General features: G+C 38.2%; 1 protein-coding gene across 1 annotated transcript; it reads right to left on the minus strand.

The window, feature by feature from the left end:
* Positions 1–21,710: 21,710 nt before the first annotated feature.
* On the minus strand, positions 21,711–22,778 carry LOC145955655 (uncharacterized). The gene is made up of 3 exons (XM_083070628.1): positions 22,693–22,778; positions 22,080–22,230; positions 21,711–21,968 (listed from the first exon to the last, which is right to left on the minus strand). The coding sequence occupies exons 1-3, from the start codon at positions 22,776–22,778 to the stop codon at positions 21,711–21,713; spliced, it is 495 nt and encodes a 164-aa protein (XP_082926754.1).
* Positions 22,779–23,340: the final 562 nt, after the last annotated feature.

The following is a 23,340-nucleotide window of genomic DNA, read 5'->3' on the forward strand; positions in this document are numbered from 1 at the left end:
ATTATTAGTAAAATTTAATAATTGGATCAATGAAGTTTAATAACTTTTAATGTATATTATTGACGAATATATCTGTTGGAAATTAAATTTTTTAACGGATTTGTATCCGTCGAAAATATAAATTTTTCGACAAATTTGTATCCATTGTAAATTACCGACATATATATCTGTCGAAAATATAAATTTTCTGACAGATTTATATACATCGGAAATTATCCGGTAATTTGCATTTTTCTTGCGGAGTTAGTTTACTTTTCATTTCTAATGAGTGTTTCTCTCTCTTTTTTTAATGTAATATGTATGTCTTTATATATATATATATATATATATATATATATATATATATATATATATATATATATATATATATATATATATATATATATATATATCAAAGTGCTCCTACTCACTCAAGGTACTAGGTCTACTCTTGCTTATACATAGTTACGTAATTAAATATTAATTTCTTCGTGAATAAAATTCGCATATTAGAATTAGCTCCAAACACGGATCACTACTTTTCCCAATTTTTGTCACGGTTCTACGTACATGCGTATGCATTGAGGTCGGATGATGGAAACCGTTCATTAAAATGTTCTCAACGAACATGACAATTATCTGCTGTACGTGAATAAAAAAAATTCTAGATAAGTGAAATAATGTAAATCTTTAGACAACTAAAACTCTACAGATACGAAATAATGTAAATGCATTGAAAAATAGAATGCTATGTATAATTTAAATTCATCCTTAAAAAATAATATGGAATAATTGATTTTGTGTTAAATTTAAAAAAGAAGAAGATTATTTTAAGCAACACTTATTTAGCGATTAAAGTCTCTTCTACAACAGCTGCCTTGGTGGAAACTGTTGGCAATAGAAACAACACCGGCATGGAAGTTAAGACGACTATTACATGGGGAAAACTCAATATTGACGTGTGTTGGGATCTGAGTTTGGTATTGCTTCATGTATTATCCGTACTGCGGAACAGAGCTTGAGCTCGGCACTGAAGCGCTGAGCTCGGCACTGTGAAAGTTGGAGAATTATTAATAAGAATTGTACAAAAATTACCTCCCAATAATAAATTCTTTGATTTTTTTCTTGCAAAAAAATTCGCAGGAAATTTCACAGGAAATTTTCCTGCAAATTTTTTTCGTATGAAACTTTCCTACAAATTTTTTTCATAGAAAAATTTCTTGTGAATTTTAAAATTTGCAGAAACATATTATTCACGAAGGTTTTACCTGGAGATAAAATTTCGCAGAAAAATTTGTAAGAACAACGTTTCCTACGAATTTTTATGAAAAATTCATTGAAAAAATTGCATGTAATAAAAGAAATTCTAGTAGTGATTGTTCCTAGTATGAGATGTGCACCTCCTCCTCTTGCACCTATTTGGGCAAAGGATAGGGATATTTGCGCGTTGCATGAGGTGGCTCCTCCAGTCGAGAATGAAGTTTGCCCATTCAACAATAATTGTGGTCGAAGAAATCCCTTCCAACGATGGTGGTAACAGCTCGCTTTGACTCCCACAACTGTGTTGAGGTTTTGGACAACCGGGTAAAATGTACAAGAATTGAAATACAGGAATTAAACGACACGAAGTGGCCTTGAGTTTTACATCTTGAGACAAAGATTTTAATAATTTAGGTGTTACTATTGAAAAAAAAACTCAAGTTCCACATCGATTACAGATAAAATAATTAAAGGGTATATAATTAAGTAGAAGGTAATCTTCACTTTACAAATTAATTTTGTAAGATTGAGTTAAGCTCTTAATCCATTTTAATTACCACTCACCTTATAAGCTAGTTTTGTTAGATTGACTTAAGCTCTTAATCCATTTTCCTAAGAATTCCTCAAAGAATTGAGACTATATATTACTTTCTTATGAAGATTACCTGGATTTTACTAAGGTGGTGTTGTTGCTCTTAGAATACCTTAAATGTCGTATTGTGGATAATCATATGACTGAAAATAGATACATGTTGGGTTATTCTCAAATGTCTAATCTCATACATGAGTGATTTTGTAAGGTTGAGTTAGACTCTTAACCCCCTTTTTTAAGATGTTATTAGAGCTATCTAGATCTATTATAAATGGGCCACCAACCATTTATCTACATACTAAGTTCAATAGTATTGAACGTGAGAGAGTGTATCGAAAAAAAACTCAAGTCACACATTGACTAAAGATAAGACAAATAAAGAGTATATAAGTGAGGGAGGGCAACTCCCACCTTACAAACTTGTTTTGTAAGGTTGAGTAAGACTCTTAACCCACTTTCCTAAAAGTTACCTCAAAGAACTAAAACTTTTACTTTCTTATGATTTATGAAGATGACCTGGATCTTACTAAGGTGGAGTTGTTGCTCCTAGAATACCTTAAATGTCTTATTATGGATAATTATATGATCGAAAATAGATGCATGTTGGGTATAAATAATATTAATTAATTTCTTTAAGTTGTTCTTAAATGTACAATCACACACGTCCAACCATTAGATTTTTCTTATTCTAGTGTGCTTAGAAAGTTACAATAAATGTCAAGCCTTCCTTTTTTCCTTGGTAGTGATTTTGTTTCCTATGTAGCCCAATGAGTTGTTGGTTTGGCCTAAATGAACCCTCTAACTAGTTTATTAATAATAATCACATACACCATAGCCAACAATTTTTCATCATATATCTAAGAATAGTTGTAATAATTGACTTAGCTAGAGTTGTCCGGCCCACTCCATTAAAAAGTTTGGTTTTCTACCTTGCCAACCTACCATTGATCTTATCAATAATGAAAACAAATTTGTTGCATGTTAAATATGTTAAAACTAAGTATACTTTATCGTAGTAGTAACAATAAGTAAGAGTCCAAATACATTACGTAAATCGCTAAACGTGACATTTACCAATTTACTAATAATTCTCAATTGTTCGCGAGAACTAACTTGTAAGAAAGTATCAAAAAGTTATTGTAAATCAATTAAACTGTAAAAATAAGAATCCTAGAATTATGACTTCATTGACCTTAATTCAACCAAATTCAATTTGCCTGAATTCTAAAAAAATCTTGATTGTTAATTTTGCCTCTCATCACTACAACAAAATTGATTATTACTGAAAATTATTTAGTGACAATAAATTAACTGTCTTTATTTTATTATTTAATAAAAATATTAATGACTAATATATAATAGCCACTAAAAATGTATTTATATCATACCAAAATTTACTATTAGCAACAATTATTTATTTAGAAAAACTTAAGTCCCACATCGACCAGAAATAAGATACTTAGAGAGTATATAAATGGATGATAACTCTCACCTTACAAGTTTGTTTTATAGGATTAAGTTAGACCTATAACTAACTATTCTAAATTAGTATCAGATTACTCACCATTATCAAACTCAATAGTCCCTAAACTTGAGGGGTGTATTGGAAAAAATCCAAATCCCACATCGACTATTAATAAAATAATTAATTAGAAAATAAGATAATTAAAAAAATATATAAGTAAAAGACAATTTTCATCTTACAATTCCCATATTGAGTAGAAAGTAAAAAATGTCACAAAAAGTTATACACTTTTTCCGATCATTATAAGAATTTTTACCAGCATTCAGAATAATTGCCACTAAATATTTTAGCGACACTCTATACAATGGCTATTGTGAAAATTTCACTAAAATTTTTTATAGCAATTGTTATTATCACTAAAAATCATATTAAATGCCACTAAAAATCTATTTTATTGTAGTGCATGTTGCTAATCACTTTTGGTCATGAAAATTAACCGTCTTTGCCATATACAAATCTTAAATTGGACACATAGAAAATTATACAAAGTAAAGCCCTTAAGGTAGAAAGGGAACCAATATCAGAAAACTTCGTTAGGGAAAAGAACTTCATTAAAATCTCTAATCATGAACCACTGTCCGAAAGTATACAGTACTACATTTAATATCTTTAACAACATTTTCCTACTTACATTTTTTAAAATATTACTTTAGATTAGTGACATTTTTTTTAGAAAGTACTAATATAGATAAAGTAACATTTTTTTTATCTCAATATTATTCTTTATAATTGTCTTTTAAAATTAGATCTCACATTGAGTAAAAGAATGACATATAAAATGTATAATTCTCTAATATCTAGTTGTTTCCAAAATTCAAATCTCACATCGAGTAAAAAAATAACATAAAGAGTATATATAACCATAAAGTGAAACTTAAGATAAATGTGTTTTGATCTAAATTTGATGATGACTAACTTGGGATATCTTCTCTTGTTAAAAAAAAAACTTAAGATATCTTAAATCTTGGACTTGTAGACAAGAGTCATAAAGTATAAGTGATGATACAACTAAGGATGGCAACGAAACGAGGTAGAGGACGGGTGTGAAATTTGTGTTTCATCTCTGTCCCCCTTAGGTCGCTTAGAAATTAATTAAATATTGTGTTTTACAAAAAATATATGAAAAGAATTTCAACATAAAATAACAATTATAAAATTATATTAATTAAATTTCATCTAACATAAATTTAAAATAGAGTAAAAATTACATAATTTTAAGTATATTCTAAAGAAAATAAATTAAATTTCTAGAAATTAAAGCAGGACAAATATGGAGCGGGTAAGTATATATTCATTCTTGTCCCCGTACCTGATTTAATAAATTGGATATTACTCTCATACCATACATGTACTTGATCAAACTAGATATTCTCCGTCAAAGTTAATTTGAACAAGTTCGAACATTACTTATGAGTATGGATTTATTCGTCATCCCTAGATGCAATTTAATTATCATTTTATAAACTACGAAAACTTAGCAGCATTATTAAAATATTACAAAATACCACTTTAATAACATTTTTAAAAATATCATTGATATGTAAAATGATATGTTAAAAGCCTTTAGCTACATATAGGATTTATCTCACATTTGATAAAATGTCACAAAAATATATTAATAACATTTACTCATTATTTGGAAACATTTTTCTAATGTTAAATGTTGCTAAAAGCACATTTTATTGTAATGTGTGTTATCCTTTATCCTTAGTCAAGTGATCTCATAAGAGTTGAATAAAAGTTATGGCTTATTGGTGTTGATTAATAAGAGAAAAGAAAATGTTCATGGGGAAAGATAGCTTTAAAACCAAAAGCAGTTCACTACACCCAACTTTGACGTCAAATAATGAATCATTGTTTGGTTAAGGAATTTTACATTAAGGAACACTCTCATTCATGGGTATTGAGTAAATCACACAAGAGAGCTTAACACTACATCATAATCTAAAATCTTAAGGCATTAAATAAGAAGGTCTTTCTTACTTATAGACAACTCAACATACCCAATTATATCCAACGTGGAATTCACTCCATACTTGAACTCTAACATTTCCCCCAAACTGTGAATCTCTTTCACATGGTCACATTTCCTTTCAAGTGGAAGTTGTTTTCGTCCGTGAGTGTTCAATGGTAGTCTACTTAAGTCATTGTCGATCACTAGTCACTTGGGTAATGTAGACACCCAATTTTGTCTGGTGGCATACAAACAAGGAAATGGACCTCTGTTATGGAGGGAAGGAGCTCCCAAAACATGAAAACAACAAGACAGGACTTCAGAAGGCCCAAAAGCCCAAATAAGCTAATTTTAGAAGACTGGAACGGGTTGTTCCCAAAACTGGAACGAGTCGTTCCCAAAACTGGAACGAGTCGTTCCCAATTTAGAACGGGCCGTTCCGAGATCCTAAAAAGGCCAAAAACCCTAATTTGGAACGGGTTGTTCCTAAATTGGAACGGGCCGTTCCAAGATTGGAACAGGCCGTTCCAAACTTTTCAAAAGAGGGCTAAAACTTTAACTGGAACGGGTCGTTCCCAAACTGGAACGGGCCATTCCAAGTTATAAAAAGAGCCTAAAGATACTTGTTTGGAACACCTGTTCCATTCTACCAAAGGATGTGTTAATTTTATCTCCGGAACGGGCCGTTCCAATTTTAGAACGGGCCATTCCAGTTACAAAATTTACAAGTAATGGCCATATCCAGGAACAGCCCGTTCTGGACCTTTTCTGACGTCTATAAATAGACTGCTTGGGCTCATTTCTCAAGGACCTCCAAAATTTTGTCCAAAGCTCCTTAGAGCTCGAAATTTCTCTCTTTTTCTCTCTCCCTCTCTCTTTTGTATTTCTTGAGTTTTGTGAGGCTTATTGTAGTGTGAAAGGTTGCCACAAAGTACCTAAATCTCCATATTTGAAGATTAATAGAGCTCGTTCAAGAGGTATTTTCAGTTAATTTTCTTCTCTCTCTTTTATTTCTTATCTTTGATAAATATTGTTCATAATAAAACCAATCATGTAGACATTTTAGGGTCAATTGTATAATTTAAATTTCAAGCATGTAAATAGTTATTAATAAAAGGGGATTTAATATTTATATTATTATTGTTTATAACGCTAACTTCATCATAGGGTACCAATTGAGAGCGTTGTAGGGGTGCTTAATACCTTCCCTATACGTAATCGACCCCCAAACCCAATTCTGGTTATCAAGGACATTATTGGATTTTTAAAAACCTTTTCCTTTTCCAATGTTTTGAGTAAAACATTGGTGGCGACTCCATGAACTCATTTTTCAAAACCATTAATTAAGGATTAGTCTGGTATCCGGGCATTCCTTAATTGATGAGATATTTAAAAGGATGTCTAAACCATTAGTCGCGAGATCGGAAATTTTCGGGTTGCGACAGGTAATTGGTCGAATCATCGACTCTGATAGCACTGTTAGACTGGAGAGTTTTAACATTATGGTGCACCCCAATTGGATATTGAGTAAATCAAACAAAAGAGTTTGATATCACATCATAACCCAAAATATTAAGGCATTAAGTAGGTGAGTCATTTTCACTAATATACTACTCAACATATCCAATTCTATCTGATATCAAACTCACTTCACACTTGAACTCTAACAATCATGCATCTTGTGTACAAAAGGAAAGAGACAACAGATATGTTAATTTTAACCAAATCTCGAGTATGACACCAAGTGCATGAATTTGCCATCAATTCTAATGGTGTGCTTAGATGAAAAATCTTAGAAATTTAAGGAATTTGAAATGCTTAGAATTTGAATAATTTTAATTTCAATTTTTTCATTATTTAAATATTTTATTTGGATAAGTCAATTCCAATTTCTTAAATTTTAAGTTTTTAGTTTGAATATGGTAATTTGATTTTCATCAAGATAATTTCTAATATGTATTAAAATTTTAAGATTAAATTTTATAAAAATAAATATTAACCAATTTTTAAATATTTAATAATTTTAAAAATTAATATTGAATAATGTTTAATAATTTTTTTAAAAAAATTAAATATTCAATAATTAAAAACCATTAATATTTTTTATGCAAGAAACGAGAGAGGTAGAAGGAAAAAGAAAAGGAAAAAAAAAAGACAATTACATAATAGAAGGAGGGGGAGATAAAAAGAAAAGAGAAATAGGAGAGAGATATAGAAGAAAGAGGACAATATACACACACACACACACACACACACACAGAGATATATATATATATATATATATATGAGGGTTATAATAACACCGGTATAACTTTTACTAAGTATTATACCGCTTAATAATTTTATATTAATTGTGAATTTTGTAAATTCAATCGTTAGATTAAAAGTTCATATCACTTTATATGTGTATATCAAATTTTGTTAAAATTGAACAACAACTTGAAGACAATCAAAGTGTTCATATTTAAGTATATTTTAAACTAAATATATCACGTCAATTTTGTTTTATAAGAATGAAGTATCAAATCATCTTGGATTAATATAAAATTTTGTATATATAATCTAAAAGTAAAGAACTTTCGATCTATCGGTTGGATTTACAAAATTCACATTTAATATAAGATTATTGAGCATTGTAGTACTTAGTAAAAGTTACACCGGTGTTATTATAACCCTCCTCTATATATATTCTTTTTTTTAAAAGAATTTAAATTATATTATTTTAAAGAATTTCACAAATGTTTACATTTTAATTTATTTATAAATTATTTATTCAAACAAAATGTTTCATTTTAAAATATTTTAAAAAAATTTAAATAAGTAAAATAAATATTTAAATTTTCAATACAAACATATTATAATACAAATTGTTGAAACACCCCTATTATTCGACCATGAGGGACCAACTTCATGCTCTTAACAATCAGTATTCTTCCAAGTTATTTGGAGGAGTTGGTGGAACCTTCGTGGCATTATCATTGAGCATGACATCTTCCTCCAATGGAATGTTGTATCGTACCTCCCACAATCGTTGAAGGTTCAGAGTGGATTTGGTCCCATGTCCAAGTTCATAAAGGCACTTGGGCCCTTATGTTTGCACCACATTTTAAATTTTTTTATTGAATTGACTTCTGAAACTTGTACCAAAATTCATAGAAATTTTATGCTATTGTTCTGGCCGGCCAAAAGGTGGACTAGGGTTTCTTCCTAGGTTAAGCCTTAGAGCCAGAGCATTCAAAAGTGTAATCTGCCTACTCAACTCTAGGGTTTTAGGTTTTATAGTTTCTTGTTTATGGGCCTTATGGGCCCCGAGAGTGTGGGGATTTCCCTAACCGTTCTTATCTGGAAGATGCTTGGTGGATGTGACGGGACCCTGGCCTCGTTATCGGGTAGAATCTATATGGGGAAGTCTGATTGGTATTTGGGCGACTAGGTCCGCACAAAGGGTATACTCGGCTACTGGCCGAGCGGGTTCTTACTAGCAATTGGGATCGGAATATGACCGATTAGACTTGTGCAGAGAAAGCCAAGTCAGGAATCGGCTGAGTGACTCTTAGAGGAAGAGAGAGTGTTGGTCAAGACTGTAATCAGACTGTCACACGTAGAGGGGTCGGGTCAGATTCTGACCTGGACGGTACACTTTCCTTCCTGCCCTGAGCCTATAAGGCGAGAGGGCTTAAGACCGAGCTGCTACGGTCCTATCGGGAGTAGGCCGAGACACAGGTCAGATTCCGACCGGGATGGTACACTTGCCTTCCAGTCCTAAGCCTACAAGGCGAAAGGGCTTAGCTGATCATAGGGGTTGGTTCAATTTTTGAGTGGGGGGTCGGTCAAATTCCGATCCGGCTGGCCTTGACGCTCGAAGTGTTGAAGATGAGACGTCTTCTATAACTTGTCTCTTCACCTTACCTTCGAAGAGACACACATTTATTGTAGCGATGTCATCGCAGCAGGGGCATTATTATAATGCCACGTGTTGAGCGTTTCGTGTAACGCATGTGTGGGGCCCCAAGGGTCAGGCGATGCGACGTTTCACGCGCGTTGCCCTCCCCCCCTTTCCCACGCGCACCCCTTCAACTCTATAAATACCCTCTTTCTCTGAACCATTTCACCATTCGAAGGTTCTGTGGCATTTTAGAGAGAAAAGAGGTGTCTGTAAGACCTTAGGTACGCCCATGTATTTATTGTGTTTGGCAGTTGCTGTTTGTGCATCATTTTAGTTGTTTGCTTAAGTTAGGTGTTTTAGAAATCCATGGCGTCCATAAATTATAAGGAAGTTTATGAGTGGGTGAAAAAGGATGTCTTGAAGTGTGAGTCTTGCATAAACTCTTGGGCCACAATGGAGAGTTTTAACAGTGAACATGTAGTGGCTCGCGGTAGTGACAACATCCTGGTTTGTGAACCCTGTGTGGATAGTGAGCCCATATGTATAAGTTCGTCTTCCGAGCTTTTTACATTTTGCTATGTTACCCTTATTTCTAAACTTAAGGTAAGGTGGCCTCTAACTGAGTGCGAGAAAGGAGTGCTTAGGGCGTTGAATGTAGCCCCAACCCAGTTCCACCCAAATAGTTGGGCCTTCGTTAGGGGTTTTGAAATCCTGTGTTCTGGACTCAGAATAACCCCGACCTTGGGTAAGTTCTTTTACATCTTTGAAGCCCGTATCACCAAACAGAGTAGTTGGGTTTCCGTGGGTAGTGTGTCAAGCCGAGGGTTATTGTCTTTATTTCAATCGTTCTACAAGGACTTTAAAAAAGCCTTTTTTTTGCATTTGATGCCTACCTGGTCACAATGATGTGCTTGAGGGGTATCCTCTTTACTGGAACAAACAAACGACCTCCTTTGGTGGGCTAGATTCCGAGTCACTCCCCGAGAACGACCGAGAGGACGTTAAAAAACTTGAAAACCTTAAAACCCTTTTCAACACTGCAAAACTGCTAGATCTAGAAAATAGGCCCCAAGAGTTGAAAATATATATAGGTATTGCGCGGTTTGAATGTTGAATTTTCTTCTATCCTTTTTGCCTTTGTTTTTTTGTCATAAGTTGTTGATGCGTTTTTTGCATAGAGGATGGCCAGCATGAGTAATCGAGAAATGATGAAGATGTGGAAGCAACAAAAAGCTTCCTAGGTCGCTGGGATAGGGGAGTCGGCCACCGAGAAGGCCAGTGAGACCGAGAGGCCTGCGACATTGGCGAAAGGTGTGGGCGAGTCTTCGCACAAGCATCGCTGCGAAACCGATAGGGCCATTTCGGTGGTAAACATGGAAACCATTGTGGCTTTTGAGGGAGATAAAGGTGACACGGAGGCCCAGTCGGCTGAGAGGACTCTCAGTGCGTGTCTCGGTGAGGACTGGGATCCAGTGGACCGTGACGTCGATCGTGGCAATGTGGCCTCTTTTTGGGACGAGAAATTCAATCACAGTGCCCATATTTGTGGGACCGACTTGTTGGACGGAGACCGTGGCGACTTGGAAAAAATGAGTGCTTTTTCTATTGCCAAGGGGGTTGAATCGTTGACTAATCGCCTGTCGTTTCTTTCACTCGTCAATGAAGACAAAATTCATGGATTAGTGAGGGAGACTAAGGTGCAAGGGAAAAAGATTTCGTCCCTTGAGGAGAGCCTGAATAAAAGCAAGGCCGACTTCAAATGGGTATCCACTGAACGAGATAAATTGCTGGAAGGCCGCCGTGTCTTTGAGGAAGAAAAGCAAGCTTGGTTGACGGAGAAAATGGCGATGGAGAAGGAGTTGGATGAGACGCGCCTGGCCCGAGACAAGTCATCCGATGCCGCCAACGTCTTCGAGAATGACCTATCCCTCATGAAAGTTGAAGTTGAGAAACTTCAAAACGATCTTGAAGCGGCCAAGATGGACGCTCTGACAAAGTTTGTTTAGGGCTATGATGCGGCGACTACCCAAATCAAATTTATGTATGCCGATCTCGACATTGGGAGAATGGGGTACTTCAAGGAGATTGTGAATGGTTCGTTGGTGGATCCTCCCGAAGATGACTGAGTTTTTCTTTAAAATCTTGTTTTGTCTTTATGTTTTTGTGTTCTTGACTTTTTGTATCGCCTTTGCAAACTTGATAATATTGTTTTGAAGCGTTTATGAAGTATGTTCTTCTTGCTTGATATTGTGCGTAATTAGACTTAGAAACTGTTTTTCAACCTAAATTCATGGTGTGAATTGTCGATTGCGTTTATCAGCGTGCTTGAAACAAATACAAATCGTCGGAACGCCGATCTTAATAATGAGAATAATTCTAAGAGGTTTTAACATAACAGGAAGTCGCCAAAATGCCGATTACTTAAGCACAAAATAATTCGAAGTTTAAAAATTAGGGTTTTAAAACCTTAAGTGATCGCCAAAATTCCCGACCCATAGTCAAGAGTGGAAAATTTTCTAAGTTAAAAATGGAACTTGACAAAGTGATCGCCCGAACGCCGACTCAAATGATGAGTGGAAAATTTTCTAAGTTAAAATGGAACTTGACCAAGTAATCGCCCAAATGCCGACTCGAATGATGAGTGGAAAATTTTCTAAGTTAAAAATGGAACTTGACAAAGTGATCGCCCGAACGCCGACTCAAATGATGAGTGGAAAATTTTCTAAGTTAAAAAGGAACTTGACCAAGTAATCGCCCAAACGCCGACTCAAATGATGAGTGGAAAATTTTCTAATTTAAAAAGGAACTTGACCAAGTAACCGCCCAAATGCCGACTCGAATGATGAGTGGAAAATTTTCTAAGTTAAAATGGAACTTGACCAAGTGATCTCCCGAACGCCGACTCAAATGATGAGTGGAAAATTTTCCAAGTTAAAATGGAACTTGACCAAGTTATCGCCCAAACGCCGACTCGAATGATGGGTGGAAAATTTTCTAAGTTAAAAATGGAACTTGAAAAAGTGATCGCCCGAACGCCGACTCAAATGATGAGTGGAAAATTTTCTTAGTTAAAAAGGAACTTGACCAAGTAATCGCCCGAACACCGACTCAAATGATGAGTGGAAAATTTTCTAAGTTAAAAAGGAACTTTACCAAGTAATCGCCCAAATGCCGACTCAAATGATGAGTGGAAAATTTTCTGAGTTAAAATGGAACTTGACCAAGTTATCGCCCAAATGCCAACTCGAATGATGGGTGGAAAATTTTCCAAGTTAAAATGAATTTTGATCAGCAAATCACCGAAGAGCCGATTCAAGTAATAAACAGAAACCTTCCAAGTCAAAACATGGACTTGCGACAAACAAATCGCCCAAATGCCGGTTCAAACTCTTAGTGGAAAATTTCCCAAGTTAAAAAATTATTAACTAGGTAAGTCGTCCGAATTCTGAGTCAATATGGTGAGATAATTAACCTATGACCATCAACATTTCGACTCAGAGATGTAAATGCTATATTCTGTTGAAACCAAGAACCCACATAGGAATCGCCGAAATACCGATTTATCCGACTGAATGTAAGTGAGAAAGTTCACCTTTAGTCGCGAATATACCGTCTTAAATGAGAAAATCAATCATATGATGAAATGACCAATTTAAAGATTCTATTTTGAATTCAGGGGGTCATTCAAATACCGATTGCATGAGCTTAATGGGAATGGGCCGACCTTCTTGATTTATACTCGCCTGTCGCCACCGGCCCGAAACGGGCTTTCGGCATTCGCGAAGGATGGTTGGACTCTTTTATTTGTTTAAAAATATGGATTGCTAGAATGACTTATTCTCAAACTGAGACCTTGTCAAACGAGCAATTTTATTAAAAGGCTCACCAATCCATGTTAATCCCAAGCGAGACCCTCCATGGATTAGCGGTTTTCATAAAAAGGAAGGGTTCATGGAGTCGCCACCAATGTTTTACTCAAAACATTGGAAAAAGAGGTTTAAGGCAATCGATTCAAAAATCGACTTCGGCCATTACAACCAGAGTCGGGTAAGGGAGTCGGTTACGCGTGGGGAAGGTGTTAGCACCCCACAGCGCCCCTTTCGGGTTCCCTATGACAGATTATTTCTAAAAATAATAGTGCGAAATTACTAAATTACCCCTATTTATTCTAAACAATTATAACTTAACTATCTACATGATGACAGTTAAATATACACACAGAAAGCAGTAAAAGGAAGGACTTAAGAAGAAACCTTTGAAGCGTGCTTTTATATTCAAGTAAAACTGGGAAGCTTTTTGGCGTTCCCTCGCTCTACAAGCCCGCTCGCTCCCTCCTAAAAAATTTTAACTATGGAAATCCGGAGGATTTCCCTTCGACTCAGTTCGAGACTCAAGCAAAAAGCTCAAAACTCGAGAACTTTGTCGGATCAACTCTCCGAGTGATTTCTAGGCAGAGCACTGCTCAAAAAAACCCAGAATACTCAAGAAGAGGGTTAAAACTCAGTGTAAAAGTGTCAAATGACGTCCAATTGATGTCATATTTATAGGGATGAGGCGCAGTACGGCCTCTGGGGGTCAATACGGCCCGTATTGAGTTTTTGAACTACAATACGGCCGTATTGAATTCAGTACGGCCGTATTGAAGTTCAAAAAAACTCAATACGGCCGTATTGAGTTCAGTGCGGCCGTATTGAAGTTCAGAAACTTCAATACGACCGTATTGAGTTCAGTGCGGCCGTATTGTAGTTCAAAATGTTCAATACGGCCGTACTGAACTTTTGGGAGGCCGTATTGGGCTTCATTCCCTCCACTTCCTTATTTTGAGCTACTCTAAGACTTCTAAACCTACGAATAATCATCCTAGGGTCTTCCGGGGTCTTCCAGGAGTCCTTCCGGCTGACTTTCCTTTGGTCTTCGAGGGTCTTCGAGTCTTATTTCTGACCCGGACAATTTTAGGGGTCTACAGTTGCCCCCCCTTTTCTTAGTCAAACGGCTTTTAGTGTACCGTTTGACAAGTAAAGGAGTTGACCCAATTGTCCGGGGAATAAGCCATCCTTCCGACTTGTAGTGTCTTCCGGTGGAAAATTGTTGAGTAGCCTCTCCAGGTTGAGTATTAGTCATCGCCTCTCCAGGCTCATGCATACCTCGGTGCTCTCGACAACTGGGTAGCTGAGTACCGCCTCTCCAGGCTTGTGCATACCTCGGTGCTCTTGACAACTGGGTAGCTGAGTACCGCCTCTCCAGGCTTGTGCATACCTCGGTGCTCTCGACAACTGGGTAGCTGAGTACCGCCTCTCCAGGCTTGTGCATACCTCGGTGCTTTCGACAACTGGGTAGCTGAGTACCGCCTCTCCAGGCTTGTGCATACCTCGGTGCTCTCGACAACTGGGTAGCTGAGTATTGCCTCTCCAGGCTTGTGCATACCTCGGTGCTCTCGACAACTGGGTAGCTGAGTATTGCCTCTTAGGCTTTGAGATGATTTTGTCTCCACAGTCCACGATGCTGCTTCGACGATTTGTTTTTCTGATTTTGTGCCACTGAGGGCTGGATAACGCAGGGATCCGTCTAGGGGATGTGCAGTCATTCATAGGTTTTTGTGCCCCAACTTGCATTGCTTAGTTGGTACCCATGGGGAATTTCTGACTCCTTGAGGTGTAGACACAAATGCTCTCTCTTGAATTGAGCGATGCCTTATGTTTGGCTGACGTCCTTTGACGTTGGTGGAGTATCCCGGTTATCCTTATTCGGGTATCTCTTTTGGGTTTTCTGATTTTTGTCGCCTCTGTGTAGGCTATTATCCGCTGGGGGATTTTGTCGTGATGATTTTGTCTCCACAGTCCACGATGCTGCTTCGACGATTGTTTTTGATTTTTGTGCCACTGAGGGCTGGATAACGTAGGGATCCGTCTAGGGGATGTGCAGTTACTCATAGGTTCTTGTGTCCCAACTTTCCATTGAGTAGTTGGTGCCCATTGAGGAATTTCTGTTTCCTTGGGGTGTAGACACGAAGATGCTCTTTCTGAGATGAGCGGTGCCTTATGATTGGCTGACGTCCTTTCGACGTTGGTGGAGTATCCCGGTTATCCTTATTCGGGTGACTCTTTTTGATTTTTGGATTTTGTTGCCTCTGTGTAGGCTGTTATCCGCTAGGGGATTTTGTCATTGGTTGTGATTGGCCTCTTCTGTTAGGCGTATCAGCTTGACGTTCAATGATTGGCTGAGAGCCGGATTCCACTTGGGGAATGATTATTGATCTTTTGGATTTTTCTTTTTGAAGGAGTGCCTCTTGTGTAGGCGACTGGGGATTTGAAGTTCTTATGTATCCCAGAGTATTATTTAGAAAGCCTCTTCAGGCTTAGCTTTACTCTTCGTTTGAGTTGGAAAGCTATCTTCCACTGAGGAAGTTTAAATCCTTTGACTTGGATATTTTGTTTGGATCGTGCTTCCGTTGGGGAATTTTGCTGATCTCGCTTTGATAGCTTTCACTGGGGAATTTGGCCCGTGAGTGGAAGCTGAGATATCTCTGGGGAGTATTATTTCGGCGAGCCTCTCCAGGCTCAATTATTCTGTACGAGTATTATTTCGGCAAGCCTCTCCAGGCTCAATTATTCTGAGAGAGTATTATTTCGGCAAGCCTCTCCAGGCTCAATTATTCTGATGAGGGAGTATTATTTCGGCAAGCCTCTCCAGGCTCAGTTATTCTGTGAGAGTATTATTTCGGCAAGCCTCTCCAGGCTCAGTTATTCTGTACGAGGCGATTGATTTTCTAAATCTTTTGCCTTTTTTGTCGTTTTTGGCTTTTTCTGTATTTTATTGCCTTTTTTGTCATTTTTTGGCTTTTTCTATATTTTTGCCTTTTTGTCGTTTTTTTTGGCCTTTTCTGTTGACTGCTGTCATACACAAGCAATTTTTCTATTTTTTCCTATTTTATGCGACTGCCTCATGATGAGGTCTTTGAATGTGCAATTAATGTGCGTGATGCACAAAATGCAAGTTTAATTATTTTATTAATTTGTTTTTTTTTTTTTTTAGAAAAAATGAATGGCTCCCCCTATCCTCCTCTTCTTGGAGGAATTTCTGTCATCGACGTGAGGGAGGATTTCTGTTATTGCCAATACGGCCGTTATTCATTTCAGTATGCCCGTATTGAATTGAAAATTTGTTCATAACCCTAATTTTGGTACGGGCGTACTGAACATGATACGGGCGTATAGTTTTTTCTGAAGTTTGATTTTTTTTTTTTGAATAAACAGAGAATAAGTGATTTTCCATTACACCTATCATCTGTATGCATGTATGATGTATGATGCACCTAATTCTATTTGATTCATTTTTCAAAAGAATTAACCGATGCATTTTTTCTGTTTGGATTTTTGCCATTCCTCTAGACGGGCTGTGCGCTGCCGATTTCTGTAACCGAGGAATGATGCGTGTTATATTGAGATGGGCGTCATCAACCCAGTGATCCTCCCCTTCCTTTAGAAGACGTGTCAACCCTCCTATTGACCACTATATCTCCATGTTTCCACTAGATTATTCTAAAATCGTTTGGGACAAGAGAGAAAAGAAAGGAAAGATATTTTTTTGTTCAGAAGTTTGTGTTTTAGAGGGGATTTATTTTTATTTTGAAAAATTGTTTTTGTAAGAATGGCTGGCCAAGGTAGGCTTATTGTGTTTAGGTTTGTTTGTTTAAACATTCATGAAGTTAATCAAATCTTGTTATTGACGTTGTGATTTGACAACTTAGATAACTTCCCTTGAACCTTTCTTTTTGAATTCGGTTCATGGTACCATCATGGATTTCTTTCGTTTTTTGATTGTCCTTATTTTTGCCTAAAACACCCTTTTGTGGCGTTTTAGCGGACCTTTGTTTTTATTCATTTTCGTAACCCTAAATTTTGCCTAGGTCACCCTTTTCGTGGGATTCCTAGCGGGTCTTTTGCTCTTATTTTTGCGCAGCCCCATTTTTGGGTTTCCTGCCGAGCTTCTTTTATTTTAAAAGATTTCTTTTTACCCATGATGGCACTTGTCGAGGCCAAGGGAAGGTGCTCCAAGTTGTCACACACACTTCCACATAAAAAAGATGCAGGTTTATTTTTATAAAGACGATTTTAACCTCATTTATGTTTATTCAAACAGGGTTAAATAATGCGGTCTAGAATTTTATTGTAAGCAAGAAAAGAAGCAATAAGAAATAATGAAGAATGATTTTATTATAATCATAGTGGAAACATGTGCCCTATCGAGGCTCGGGGGTCGGGCTGTCCCCGAGGAGTAATCTCTAATAGTCATCAGGTCTATACATCCCTATCGGAAGGAGAAAAACACTTGACGACGACGACCGGCCTTGACGCTTGTGAACCGGCCTTCCTAAAGATCTGGCTTAAAGAACGTCGAGAAAGATCTTGATTCCTCTTCGTCCTTTGATCTTTATTAGGGTTGTATCCTAACCCTTGTTTCCCCGGATTATCCTTGATAATAGGTAGCTCGGGAATTCCTTGGGAATCCTTGCCAAGTCCTTGTCCTGGCAAGTATCCGTTCTTGATGAGCATATGGGCTACCTTCTTCATTTCTCGGGGAAATGTCTCAACATTGGCGATCTCCAATGCTTGGAAGGCGGTTTCTAAAGCTTCCTCTGCTACATCCACATAAGGTATGTTGGATGGCTTGCTGATGAGTATGTCATCTTCAGCTTGTACAGTCACCAGTTTGTCACCCACTATGAACTTGACTTTCTGGTGGAGCGTAGAGGGTACAACTTTCGCATCATGAATCCAAGGTCGGCCAAGGAGACGGCTGTATGCCGGAGTAATGTCCATCACTTGAAATTCGACGTTGAAGATAGTGGGTCCAATTTGGATTGGAAGATTGATTTCTCCCACTACTTCTCTTTTAGATCCGTCGAAAGCTCGAACGATCATGTTGCTCGGGCGCATTTGGACTCCCTTGATTGCCACTTGATCGAGCGTTCTTTTTGGCATCACATTCAAGGAAGATCCATTATCTACCAAGACTTTAGCGATGTGATACTCCTTGCACTTTACAGAGATGTGCAAGGGCTTGTTGTGGTTCGGTCCCTCAGCGGGGATCTCTTCATCGGTGAAAGAGAGGTGATCATTAGCCGTGATGTGACTAACAATCCCCTCAAATTTGTCTTGGGAGATAGTATGCGACACATATGCCTCGTTCAAGACTTTCAACAGAGCTTGCTGATGCGGTTTGGAGCTTAGGATCAACGACAACAAAGTGATCTTTGCTGGTGTCTTGTGAAGTTGATCCACAATGGAGTACTCGCTTTGTTTGATGAATTTTAACAGCTCATCAGTCTCCTCCTCAGATTCTTTATTTTCCTCGGTTTTTTTTCTTTTTCTTTTTCCTTTTCTTTATTCTTGGGAGCTTTATCATGAAGATCATCGGGAGTGTAGATCCTGCCACTCCTAGTCATGCCCCCAAGTCCAGCGATGTTAGAGATATCGCTGTCGGCAGAAGAATGGATGTCGTATATCCACGGCACAGCCTTATTTGATTCGTAGGGGAAAGGTCTTGGAGCAGTGATCCTTAATGGTGTCGGACCTTCCCCTTTATTCGTCTTGATTACCAACAACGGAGTTGATATGCGCTCGCTTGGCGCGGTTGTTGGCTTACACTTAATAACAAATGGCGTGCGATCCATCTTGAACATACGCATCGATTATTTCTTTTTTTATATTAATGTTTATTAATGATTTATTGGGAGGGATGTATGAAATGCAAACCTAGATCCCTCCATGATCTTTGATAAGAATGCATGACATGAGATGATGACGTTGAATATGCATGCATTGTGTTTATTCAACTAAGCATTATCATGTTTTCGGGATATTCCTAAAATGATGCATGATATTGCTTGGTTTGGATAAATAATATTTTTTCTTTTTTTCTTTGAGTATATTTTTTTGTATTTTTGGGTCAAAAGGGAAACTACCTACATGAATGTGATGATGGTAGATGTTAACACCATGTAATGGAAGATTCTTATTCCCATTTATTCTTATTTAAAAAGGGAATGTTGTATGTTTAAATAATGCAATGTATGCTCAAACAATGTCACATAAACAATGCACACACAATTCACTCATCCACGAACAGTCACGAGCGAATCACGAGGTAGGGGTATCCTGCAGAAAAGTGCATATTCAAGGTGGTTCTAACTGTTCTCACCGGTCTGAGGCCCCCAAGGTGCCCCCATTATAGGGACCCAATTCCTCTCGTCGTAAGTCGATAGAAAGCTCCAACGCACTGTCGGACTCGAGTTCATGGTTATCACCTTGAGTGATGCTTTCCGACAACGGTCTACGGGCACCTATAGACCCATTCGACAACCGGTCGTACTAACATCCACTCCCTATGGCTTACCACTCATGCCCCCAGGTATAGAGGGAACTGTTGTGTGCAAAGGTTCGTGTGCAGTTTGTATTTCAAACAATTGCGTAAATTTAAACATACAACAATTATTAAAGCCAAATAGATAAAGCATGTTATCATACAAGTGAGGGGTAATAAAGTAATTTTAAACTATTATTTTTAGAAATAATCCATCACTAAATGGGACTGACTCTCGAGGCTTCCCCAGCAGAGTCGCCATCTGTCGTCACCGGCGCGAAACGGGCTTTCGGCGTTCGCGAAGGATGGTTGGACTCTTTTATTTGTTTAAAAATATGGATTGCTAGAATGACTTATTCTCAAACTGAGACCTTGTCAAACGAGCAATTTTATTAAAAGGCTCACCAATCCATGTTAATCCCAAGCGGGACCCTCCATGGATTAGCGGTTTTCATAAAAAGGAAGGGTTCATGGAGTCGCCACCAATGTTTTACTCAAAACATTGGAAAAAGAGGTTTAAGGCAATCGATTCAAAAATCGACTTCGGCCATTACAACCAGAGTCGGGTAAGGGAGTCGGTTACGCGTGGGGAAGGTGTTAGCACCCCACAACGCCCCTTTCGGGTTCCCTATGAAAGATTATTTCTAAAAATAATAGTGCGAAATTACTAAATTACCCTTATTTATTCTAAACAATTATAACTTAACTATCTACATGATGACAGTTAAATATACACACAGAAAGCAGTAAAAGGAAGGACTTAAGAAGAAGCCTTTGAAGCGTGCTTTTATATTCAAGTAAAACTGGGAAGCTTTTTGGCGTTCCCTCGCTCTACAAGCCCGCTCGCTCCCTCCTAAAAAATTTTAACTACGGAAATCCGGAGGATTTCCCTTCGACTCAGTTCGAGACTCAAGCAAAAAGCTCAAAACTCGAGAACTTTGTCGGATCAACTCTCCGAGTGATTTCTAGGCAGAGCACTGCTCAAAAAAACCCAGAATACTCAAGAAGAGGGTTAAAACTCAGTGTAAAAGTGTCAAATAACGTCCAATTGACGTCATATTTATAGGGATGAGGCGCAGTACGGCCTCTGGGGGTCAATACGGCCCGTATTGAGTTTTTGAACTACAATACGGCCGTATTGAATTCAGTACGGCCGTATTGAAGTTCAAAAAAACTCAATACGGCCGTATTGAGTTCAGTGCGGCCGTATTGAAGTTCAGAAACTTCAATACGACCGTATTGAGTTCAGTGCGGCCGTATTGTAGTTCAAAATGTTCAATACGGCCGTACTGAACTTTTGGGAGGCCGTATTGGGCTTCATTCCCTCCACTTCCTTATTTTGAGCTACTCTAAGACTTCTAAACCTACGAATAATCATCCTAGGGTCTTCCGGTCTTCCAGGAGTCCTTCCGGCTGACTTTCCTTTGGTCTTCGAGGGTCTTCGAGTCTTATTTCCGACCCGGACAATTTTAGGGGTCTACATCGCCCAGTCAGATTTTTACCGATCAATCACGAGTTTTGGTCTTCGAGTTATTTATACTCGTCCAGTCAGATTTTTACCGATCATTCATGAGTTTTGGTCTTCGAGTTATTTATACTCGCCCAGTCGGATTTTTACCGATCATTCACGAGTTTTGGTCTTCGAGTTATTTATACTCGCCCAGTCGAATTTTTACCGATCAATCACGAGTTTTGTCTTCGAGTTATTTATACTCGTCCAGTTGGATTTTTACCGATCAATCACGAGTTTGGTCTTCGAGTTATTTATACTCGCCCAGTCGGATTTTTACATATCAATCACGAGTTTTGGTACCTTTGGAAATAACACATGTTAAAAATCATAGAAGAACAGTAGTGGGATGATATTTATTAAAGTTGAGAAATTATTAGTCTGTGGTGCCTCATTAAAAACCTTCTCAGCAAAAAAACCTCTCTTATTTTTATGGGGAAAAAATACTGAGCTAGGAAAAGAGTGGACCTGATACAAATGAATAAATTAACTATAATAAAATCATAAATTTGCAGCGTTCCAAGTCCTTAGGATCTTCCCTCCATCAAGCGTCCTCAATCGGTAAGCTTATTTGCCGACCACATCGTCAATTTTATAGGGGCCGACCCATTTAGGTGACAGTTTGTTCCTCATTTGAGTTAGCTAAGCGCGCTTCAAAACAAGGTCTCCTACGACAAAATCTCTTGGGACGACCTTTGTATTGTATTTGAAAGCAGCCCTTCGTTGCGTTGCTACTTGATTTATCCGTGCTCTTTCTCTTGTTTCTGTGATCAAATCCAAATCAACTCGTTTTCCCTGTTTGGATTCCTCCTCAGAGAAGCCTGTAGTACGTACCGAGGGTTCGACGGTTTCAATCGGTATCATCACATCTATCCCATACACTAGATTGAAAGGGGTGTCCTGGGTCGACGAGTGAACAGTCGTGTGGTATGACCATAACACTCGAGGAAGCTCCCCCACCCATGAAGTGCCTGAGTCCTAGATGCTTTTTTTCAATCCCGAGAGTATAACCTTGTTGGCCGATTCCGCTTGGCCATTAGACTGGGGGTGTTCAACGGAAGTGAACGTCATCCGGATTCCGATCTCCCCACAGAAATCGCGGACTCTCCCACTCGCAAATTGTGTCTCGTTATCTGATACGACCACTTGAGGAACACTATATCTGCATATCACATTCTTCCAAAAAAATGTCCTTACCTTCTCTGCCGAAATTGTTGCTACTGGCTCCGCCTCGATCTATTTGCTGAAGTAGTCTACAGCCACTATCAAGAATTTCAACTGTCTGACTGCGATCGGAAATGGACCGAGAATATCAATACCCCAGTTGTTAAATGGCCAAGGAGACAAGATTGAATGGAGTCGTTTAGCTGGGGAGTGGTGCAAGGTTGCGTGTCTTTGACATCCATCACATTTTCGAACCCAATTGACGCAGTCGTTTCTCAAAGTCGGCCAAAAATACCCCGCCCTCGCGACTTTATATACTAGAGCTCGCCCTCCGATATGACTTCCACACATGCCGCCATGCACTTCATCCATCACTCTTTGCGCTTGCGATGTGGTCAAACATCTCAAAAGGGGAGAGCTAAAACCCCTTCGATACAACCTTTCGTTGATGACTACGAACCTGGGTGACTCCCTCTGTATCAATGACGCCTCGTTTTTGTCCTCTGGCAACTCCCCTCGTGTCAAGTATGCAATATATGGTCCCATCCACGAATCTAGCTCTTCTTGGATGAAAAGAACACTCCCCTGTGGCTCACTAATACTCGGCTGAGCAAAGGTTTCTTGGATAACCGACCGAGTGGCCCCTGGCTTCTTTGTGCTTGCTAACTTAGAGAGAAGATCGGCTCACAAATTTTGCTCTCGCGACACATGGTTAAGTGTAAACTCTCGGAAGTTTTCTGATAAGAGCTTAACCTTCTCCAGGTACTTTGCCAATTGGGGATCCTTTGCTTGGAAAGTTCCAGCAACTTGCCCCGTGATCAACTAAGAGTCACTCCGAGCTGATAAACTCGTCGCCCCCATCTCCTTCGCCAAAATCATTCCTGCTAACAACACCTCGTACTCGGCTTGGTTATTGCTTGCTCGGAACTCAAATCGTAATGACTGCTCCAGTAGTATTCCCCCTGGACCCTCCAAGATGATTCCGGCTCCACTTCCTCCTAGATTCGAAGCACCATCCACTAATACAATCCATTGGGTTTCTCCGACACTACCCTCCTCAACAGGAGGGGTCAATTCCATCAAGAAATCGACTAAGGCTTGAGCCTTT

Source organism: Cajanus cajan, chromosome 1 (genome assembly GCF_000230855.2).
Source record: "Cajanus cajan strain Asha chromosome 1, NIPB_CcT2T_4, whole genome shotgun sequence".
NCBI classification, from domain to species: Eukaryota; Viridiplantae; Streptophyta; class Magnoliopsida; order Fabales; family Fabaceae; genus Cajanus; species Cajanus cajan.